The sequence below is a fragment of the Nanorana parkeri genome, unplaced genomic scaffold (genome assembly GCF_000935625.1).
Source record: "Nanorana parkeri isolate BGI_ZX_2015 unplaced genomic scaffold, ASM93562v1 scaffold1894, whole genome shotgun sequence".
NCBI classification, from domain to species: domain Eukaryota; kingdom Metazoa; phylum Chordata; class Amphibia; order Anura; family Dicroglossidae; genus Nanorana; species Nanorana parkeri.
In genome coordinates, this window is record NW_017308162.1 from 63,803 (window position 1) to 73,573 (window position 9,771).

General features: G+C 48.6%; 1 protein-coding gene across 1 annotated transcript; it reads left to right on the forward strand.

The window, feature by feature from the left end:
- The first annotated feature begins 6,911 nt into the window (after positions 1-6,911).
- Positions 6,912-7,829, forward strand: LOC108800049 (gastrula zinc finger protein XlCGF7.1-like). The gene has a single exon (XM_018571992.1). The coding sequence runs from the start codon at positions 6,912-6,914 to the stop codon at positions 7,827-7,829; it is 918 nt and encodes a 305-aa protein (XP_018427494.1).
- The last annotated feature ends 1,942 nt before the right edge of the window (positions 7,830-9,771 follow it).

Consider the following 9,771-nt stretch of genomic DNA (forward strand, 5'->3'; position numbering starts at 1 on the left):
GGCGGGGGGGTCGCGTCAGAGCATAACCATGGACCCTCAGCCAGAACCATAGTGGGTGGTTATTGAAAGACTTCTTCACAGACAGATCTACCATCCTCTGTCTCGTGTCTTTGACTAGCCCAAGGGTGGCCGTGGATGACTCCGTTTCTCCCAAGATTTAGTGGCCCCATGGGATGCTTGGATGGAGATTGGGGACCACATATGCCAGGCCGAACCAAATGACAGGAGTATGGGGGGGGGGGGGTCTGTTCAGAGCATAAACATGGACCCTCAGCCAGAACCATAGCGGGTTGTTGGACAAAGACTTCTTCATAGACGGATCTATCATCCTCCATCTCATGTCTGGAGCTAGGCCAAGGTTGGCCACGGATGACTCAGTTCCTCCCCAGATTTAGTGGCCCCCATGGGATGCTTGGATGGGGGACCATATAAAGCAGGCCGAACCAAATGATGGGGGAAGTCTGCTCAGAGCATAAACATGGATCTTCAGCCAGAACCATAGTGCTTGGTTGGAGAACGACTTCTTCACAGACAGATCTACCATGCTATACGTCATGTCTGGGGCTAGCCCAAAGGTGGCTGTGGGTGACTCGGTTCCGCCCCAGATTTAGTGGCCCCATGGGATGCTTGGCTTGGGATCAGGGACCACATAAACCAGGCCAAACCAAATGACAGTGGGGGGGGGAGGGGGGGGCTGCTCCAAGCATAACCATGGACCCTCAGCCAGAACCATAGTGGGTGGTTATTAGGAGACTTCTTCACAGTCAGATCTACCATCATCCATCTCTTGTCTTTGACTAGCCCAAGGGTGGCCGTGGAAGACTCTGTTCCTCCCCAGATTTAGTGGCCCCATGGGATGCTTGGGTGGGGATCGGGGACCACGTAAAGCAGGCCGAACCAAATGACGGCTAGTATGGGTCTGGCTTGGATTTGGTTATAGATTTTTGTTTACTTGTTGCAGACAGCGCCAACAATGTAGGTGGCCCCTCACAGACTCATCCGTGTCCACCCAGGAGCCTATAATCTAAGGTCCCTATATCACATACATACATACATACTAGGGCCAATTTAGACAGGAGCCAATTAACCTTCCAGCATGACAATGAAGTGTGGGAGGGAACCGGAGTGCCCAGAGTAAGCACACACAAGTCCAGTTAGAACATGCACACTCCATGCAGTTTTGCTGTGAGCAGATCACAGCTTATCCATGCTTGGCAACGAGGGTGAGGAATGTTTTGGTTCCTTTCACATCATTCATGGTCAAATATAACCTTCAAAGTGGAGAGGACATTCCATCTCCCGCCCCTCTCTACCAATCCCCCCACTGGCCTCCATCCCCCACCCCTCTCTGCCAATCCCTCCACTGGCTTCCATCCCCCTCTCTGCCAATCCCTCCACTGGCTTCCATCCCCCTCTCTGCCAATCCCTCCACTGGCTTCCATCCCCCTCTCTGCCAATCCCTCCACTGGCTTCCATCCCCCTCTCTGCCAATCCCTCCACTGGCTTCCATCCCCCTCTCTGCCAATCCCTCCACTGGCTTCCATCCCCCTCTCTGCCAATCCCTCCACTGGCTTCCATCCCCCTCTCTGCCAATCCCTCCACTGGCTTCCATCCCCCTCTCTGCCAATCCCTCCACTGGCTTCCATCCCCCTCTCTGCCAATCCCTCCACTGGCTTCCATCCCCCTCTCTGCCAATCCCTCCACTGGCTTCCATCCCCCTCTCTGCCAATCCCTCCACTGGCTTCCATCCCCCTCTCTGCCAATCCCTCCACTGGCTTCCATCCCCCTCTCTGCCAATCCCTCCACTGGCTTCCATCCCCCTCTCTGCCAATCCCTCCACTGGCTTCCATCCCCCTCTCTGCCAATCCCTCCACTGGCTTCCATCCCCCTCTCTGCCAATCCCTCCACTGGCTTCCATCCTCCGCCCCCTTTTGACAATCCCTCCACTGGCTTCCATTAACCCAACAAATATATTTTATAATACAACATACAAAGCCATCCACAACTCTGCTCTCGGCTACATCACCAACCTAACCTCAAAGCATCACCACCTCCGTCCTCATCGCTCCTGAAACCTCCAGCTCCCATGCTCACCTCCAGGAGATTTCCAGAGCCTCCCCCTTCCTCTGGAACTCCCTACCCCAATCTGTCTGGCTACCTCCTAATCTGTCCAGCTTTAGGTGATCCCTGAAACCTCATCCCACCTCCACCAAACAACGGAACTTCTACCTTCTCCCGTCAACTCATCCCTCACAATGAACGCCTTTTGTAGCACTCGTCCTTCCCTTTAAGATTGTAAGCTCTCACGGGTTGGGTCCTCCTAACCATACCGTCCTCCCAAACTGTCGCCGCTCTATGATTCCTGTATGACGATGACCATAGACGATAAGGAGGGGCCATAACGGGTTCTACACAATAAATATGTGGAGGGCAACCGGAAAAAAATGGACATCAAAGAGCGGATCATCGTAATGTTAATACTCAGAGAGTTGCAGTACCTTTTTTCTCTACAAGGTGCCGATCTTGAGACAGGAAGTGATGTAAGGTGTAAACAGGAAGTGATGTAAGGTGTAAACAGGAAGTGATGTCATATATAAATAAAAAAACTTTCAGGTGAGTTGGGAGGAAGTAGAGAGGAGACATTGGTGGAACTGGCAGCAGAGGAGGTAATAAGATATTATTTTATAGTAACCCCCCCCCCCGTTATGTCCGTCCTTGTCCGCCATACTCAACGTATTCACTGTTCCGGAAGTAAAATATGGATTTATCTTCTTTCTGTCTGACATAATCTATGGTGTTGAGCCAGTTAGATCAGCCACTGTACCAGAGGAGCTTACACTCTAATGTCCCATCATGATCTTAGGCAAGGCCATGCTGTAGCTCTGGGATCAGCTCTGTGGACAGCGGCCGCCATATTGCTTTTCACGGGCATACCCGAGGTCAGACTGTATGAGAAAACCAACATGGAAAATGGCAATCATTCGTCGGTCAATGATCTACAACAATGGCGTCACCATGTTCTGGTTGGGTGTCACGTGAGATGACCTTCTTCTGACCACGTATACCGCTCTATACCACCCATGGAGCCCAGGAGATAGGACCTCCACAGTTGGAGATTCGGACCACCCCTGAACTCTCTCCGTCCACTTCCTCCACTTGGAAGGGTCTTGGGGTTTGCTAGTGGGACCTCCTTCCAAGAACTTCGTGTTCCATGGCAGGTACACTTATTATGGATGCTTGCAATGATACAGGTCTGTCGTTCCAAGAAACTTAATGCAGAACTAGAATGGAGAGGAATGAGGAGGCGGAATACCCAAATCCCTTCCAGTGGTTTCCAAAAACCACCGGCACGGTCTGCGGTCTTTCAATGTTGGTAGTGCTCGTGGTGATCACACGGAACTCAGGGTAATCTCAGGAGGTCCCCGGCACACCAAGGGATGCTAAGGCTTCTCTGGTTGGCAGTCTCCGGGTAGGTCTCAGCATCCAGGAGCACACAGCTACCCATGGAACCAGTCTTCCATGAAACGGGAACCTCTTCCGATACTCTGTTCCAGCAGAGGGCACTTTGAGACACGCAGCCCGTAAGAGGGTCAAGTTTTCTAGGCTTAGGTTCCAACCCTGGTGCCTCTGAACAGGGACATGGCCTGCACACCAGGGGATCTTCCCACAGAAGAAGGAACTTTCCCAAAAGGGTGAGGGCTAACGAGGACCTGTCCAGAACAGTGCTCAGCTTTTTTGTTCGAGCCTGGTCCAACCCAATGGGGATTGACTACCTAACGAGACAACTTTCTGGTAGATAATGCATTACAGAACATTTTTGTGCACATCGTTTCGGAACGGTTCAGTAGTTCTGCATGTCCTTAAGAGCCAAACACCGAGCAGTAACGGAACATTATGGTTGGTTGTTGATGGTTGGTTGTTGATGGTTGGTTGTTGATGGTTGGTTGGTTGTTGATGGTTGGTTGTTGATGGTTGGTTGTTGATGGTTGGTTGTTTGTTGATGGTTGGTTGGTTGTTTATGGTTGGTTGGTTGGTTGTTGATGGTTGGTTATTTGTTGATGGTTGGTTGCTTGTTGATGGTTGGTTGCTTGTTGATGGTTGGTTGTTGATGGTTGGTTGTTTGTTGATGGTTGGTTGGTTGTTGATGGTTGTTTGTTGATGGTTTGTTGGTTGGTTGTTGATGGTTGGTTATTTGTTGATGGTTGGTTGCTTGTTGATGGTTGGTTGCTTGTTGATGGTTGGTTGGTTGTTGATGGTTGGTTGTTTGTTGATGGTTGGTTGGTTGTTGATGGTTGTTTGTTTGTGGTTGGTTGGTTGGTTGTTGATGGTTGGTTGGTTGTTGATGGTTGGTTGGTTGTTGATGGTTGGTTGTTGATGGTTGGTTGTTGATGGTTGTTTGTTTGTTGATGGTTGGTTGTTTGTTTGTTGATGGTTGGTTGTTGATAGTTGGTTGTTGATGTTTGGTTGGTTGGTTGTTTGTTGATGGTTGGTTGTTTGTTGATGGTTGGTTGCTTGTTTGTTGATGGTTGGTTGTTGATAGTTGTTTGTTGATGGTTGGTTGTTTGTTGATGGTTGGTTGTTTGTTGATGGTTGGTTGTTTGTTGATGGTTGGTTGTTGATGGCTACATTAGCTCTTCACTTGGTAAATGAGGCAGACAATACCGTATATAAGAACAAAATCACCAACTCCATTTACTGGTGACCACTACTATACCGTACCATAGGAAGCATTCTTCACCGTGTCACCAGAGCCCCCCAGTGCATATAATTCTCAGTGTGTTATCCATCTACAGGGAGGAGCGTCCTATGCAGATCACATGGCCAACGGAATGATGGGCAGAGAGCGGAGGTACATGACTGAGAAGATATTGGCCCTTACCCTTGAGATCATCTACCTGCTGACCGGAGAGGTGAGGAGGATTCTGGGAGGTCACATGACATCACTGATCTCGATTCATAAAACACAGACCTGACCGGAGAGGTGAGGAGGATTCTGGGAGGTCACATGACATCACTCTGATCTCTATTCATAAAACACAGACCTGACCGGAGAGGTGAGGAGGATTCTGGGAGGTCACATGACATCACTCTGATCTCTATTCATAACACACAGACCTGACCGAAGGGGTGAGGAGGATTCTGGGAATGTATTTTGTGATAATTTTCACTGCCTTGTCCTTCACAGGATTATGAACTAGTGAAGAAGACATCTGATGACCGATTGAGACCCAATATCCTTCGCCATGATCCGTCCACCATTACAGCATCCCCACCTCACTCACCTGATAGAAACTACAAGATTCTAGAAGTCACCAAGAAGATGATGGAGCTGCTGACGGGAGAGGTGAGCGGTGCCGGGAATTCTGGGACATGATCCAGGAACAGACAAGGGGTGTGTCTGGGTGGTGACGGGAGAGGTGAGCGGTGCCGGGGATTCTGGGACATGATCCAGGAACAGACAAGGGGTGTGTCTGGGTGGTGACGGGAGAGGTGAGCGGTGCCGGGGATTCTGGGACATGATCCAGGAACAGACAAGGGGTGTGTCTGGGTGGTGACGGGAGAGGTGAGCGGTGCCGGGGATTCTGGGACATGATCCAGGAACAGACAAGGGGTGTGTCTGGGTGGTGAATGTATCATTGTGTGTGTCAGGTTCCTATAAGGTGTCAGGATGTCTCTGTCTATTTCTCCATGGAGGAGTGGGAGTATCTAGAAGGACACCGGGATCTCTACAAGGACGTCGTGATGGAGGATCAGAAGGTCCCACAGCATTGTCAGGTAGAAGCTGAACACTCAATGTAACTCATGTTTCGTCCCGTATAACGGCTGCCTTGTTACAAAAATTTTTTCTTATACATTCAGAGTGGAAGTCTGACTGATTTCAATGTTATTGTCAAAGAAGAGATTACCGATGATACAGATGAGGACGATGTGACAGAGGAGTGTATAGAAGGACACCGGGATCTCTACAAGGACGTCATGGAGGATCACCTGCCTCTCACATCATCAGGTTAAGAGTACATCAATTTCACTTGACAAATTAAAGTAAATTTGTAGTTTTGGAGAGAGTGGAGAAGTGGGGACACTGGACACCATATGAAAGGTCCATCTCCATTCCGCAATATAAAGTAATGTGACCTACAAATGAGGAGGAGATACTGTACACCATATGAAGGTCCATCTCCATTCCTCAATATAAAGTCATGTGGCCTACAAATGAGGAGGAGATACTGGACACCATATGAAGGTCCATCTCCATTCCTCAATATAAAGTCATGTGGCCTACAAATGAGGAGGAGATACTGGACACCATATGAAGGTCCATCTCCATTCCTCAATATAAAGTCATGTGGCCTACAAATGAGGAGGAGATACTGGACACCATATGAAGGTCCATCTCCATTCCTCAATATAAAGTCATGTGGCCTACAAATGAGGAGGAGATACTGGACACCATATGAAGGTCCATCTCCATTCCTCAATATAAAGTCATGTGGCCTACAAATGAGGAGGAGATACTGGACACCATATGAAGGTCCATCTCCATTCCTCAATATAAAGTCATGTGGCCTACAAATGAGGAGGAGATACTGGACACCATATGAAGGTCCATCTCCATTCCTCAATATAAAGTCATGTGGCCTACAAATGAGGAGGAGATACTGGACACCATATGAAGGTCCATCTCCATTCCTCAATATAAAGTCATGTGGCCTACAAATGAGGAGGAGATACTGGACACCATATGAAGGTCCATCTCCATTCCTCAATATAAAGTCATGTGGCCTACAAATGAGGAGGAGATACTGGACACCATATGAAGGTCCATCTCCATTCCTCAATATAACGTCATGTCCCCAACAAATGAGGAGGAGATACTGGACACCATATGGAAGGTCTAGTAGACTAGATAGATGACCTATGAAAGTCTGAACGTGCTTTTTATAGTGATACACATGTTCTCGCCCACAGATGGTTCTTCCTCAATGGCACACCTCCTTTCCTCTCCTAGTCATAGTGCAGAAGTTCCTGACGTGGTACAATGTTCTCCAGGATCCCCTGTTCCTCAGAGCTTACATTGCAGTCTTTACCACGCGGATTGCTCTGATCTTGTAGAATCTTCTAATCATAATGGAGATCAGACATTTATGGGTTCAGAATGGGGAGAGACTTTCACTTTTCCATGTTCCGAGTGTGAAAAGTCCTTCAGGTCCATCTCTGAGCTGAGCGTTCACCAGAGAGATCACACGGGCGAGAAGACCTTCACCTGCTCAGAGTGTGAGAGATCCTTCATATGGGAAGAGGAACTTATTGTACATCAGAGTGTTCACACTCGTGAAAAGCCCTTTTCCTGTCCCCAGTGCGGAAGATGCTTTTCACATAAAGGAAAACTCAATAAGCATATGAAGTGCCATACTAGCGCACAGCCGTTTTCCTGCCCAGAATGCGGGAAATGTTTCATAGAGAAAGGACATCTCCTTAGCCACCAGAGAGGACACACCGGCGAGCTTCCGTTCTCGTGCTCCGAATGTAAGAAGTCATTCATAAGCCAACCAAAACTCATCATCCACCAAAGAAGTCACACCGGGGAAAAGCCCTTTTTGTGTTCTCAGTGCGGGAAATGTTTTTCCCAAAAAGGACACCTCACCATCCATCTGAAACACCACTCCGGGGAGAAGCGGTTCCCCTGTGCTGAGTGTGGGAAGCGCTTCATAGAGAAAACAAAGCTTCTTAGGCACCAGAAATGTCACATGGGCGAGCAGCCTTTTTCTTGTTCGGAGTGTGGGAAAGGTTACACGCGGAAAGAGCACCTCATTAGACATCTGAGATAACACGATAGCTGATGGTGGAGGCAAATGTTTTAGGAGCCGCCTTCATGCAAGGATGAAACTTGCCTAAGTGCCGATAGGCGGAGAACACCAAGATTTCCAGGTTCTGCTCCCTCATCACTTAAACTCCACTCCTAAATTGTATGTTACATTTTTTTTGCCTATAGGGAAGTTTATTGGCCGCGTACCCTGGCTGCTGTAAATTGGAAGCCTGATGGAAGGATTGTGGTCCACACACCTTACTGTGTCATCCACAAGCACCAACACGGCACTTGTAACACCAAGGTGCAAATAATTTACGGACAACCTAGAGTAATTGACCCAAAATTGGGCGTTGAGGTTACACCGCTTCCAACACTCGGGGCGCAGAGCGTCCATCCTGCAAGGTCACCAGGCGTTGACCACGCCTACTTCTCCGTGGCACGTCCTTGTGACGGTTCTTGGCCTGTATTGAGGAGACAGAGGTGGCTCCTCGCATGTTCCTCCATCACCAGTGGAAGAGCTTGGAGAAGGTGGACAAAATCCAGAGGACCTCTTTAGAACCAGTACCATGGGCTCCAGGGTGTCTTCTTGACCAAAGGGGCCTCTGTTCCCGAAACGTTGTCATTCTGTAACATGTTTGAGGAGAAAATAAAATCGGTTCTTCATGTTGGAGTTTATTGAATCTATATAGAGGGATCAGGACCTCCTTCCCCCTGCTGAGGATCCCTCTAGTGATAGATCTATATAGAGGAATCAGGACCTCCTTCCTCCTGCTGGAGATCCCTCTAGTGATAATTAAGATCTATATAGAGGACTCAGGACCTCCTTCATCCTGCTGGGGATCCCTCTACTGATAATAAAGATCTATATAGAGGGATCAGGACCTCCTTCCTCCTGCTGGGGATCCCTCTAGTGATAATAAAGATCTATATAGAGGGATCAGGACCTCCTTCCTCATGCTGGGGATCCCTCTAGTGATAATAAAGATCTATATAGAGGGATCAGGACCTCCTTCCTCCTGCTGGGGGCCCCTCTAGTAATAATAAAGATCTATATATAGGGATCAGGACCTCCTTCCTCCTGCTGGAGATCCCTCTACTGATAATAAAGATCTATATAGAGGGATCAGGACCTCCTTCCTCCTGCTGGAGATCCCTCTACTGATAATAAAGATCTATATAGAGGGATCAGGACCTCCTTCCTCCTGCTGGGGACCCCTCTAGTGATAATAAAGATCTATATAGAGGGATCAGGACCTCCTTCCTCCTGCTGGGGATCCCTCCAGTGATAAATCTATATAGAGGGATCAGGACCTCCTTCCTCCTGCTGGGGATCCCTCCAGTGATAATAAAGATCTATATAGAGGAATCCCATCTATTCTTCTCTTGGCGGGACTCTTACAGTCTGAACGCACAGACAGGAAGTGATGTCACATATAAACAGGAAGTTCCAGGTGAGAGTTGGCAGGAAGTAGAAAGGGGACATTGCTGGAAGTGGCAGCAGAGGAGGTAATGAGACATTATTTGATATCTACGCCCGGTGACCTCCTCCCCCCACTAGATGTGCTTTGGTCCCCCCCATAGTCACTGTGACGTCTTCTATCTCGGGAAGATCCCACTACACGCTCTGCTAATATAGGGATGTATATCATTCCTCTGTATGTCTCTGACACATACCGTGGTGCTGTACAGATGACACCTATTGTTCTATAATATTGACCTGCGAGCACTCATAGGGAATTCTGGAGCTCGATTAACCCCTTTGTGACCAGATAGAGTACACCTCGGCTGATGTGAGTCTTCTATCTGACCTCCGTCCTTCCCTTCAGTCTTCTATCTGACCTCCGTCCTCCCCTTCAGTCTTCTATCTGACCTCCGTCCTCCCCTTCAGTCTTCTATCTGACCTCCGTCCTCCCCTTCAGTCTTCTATCTGACCTCCGTCCTCCCCTTCAGTCTTCTATCTG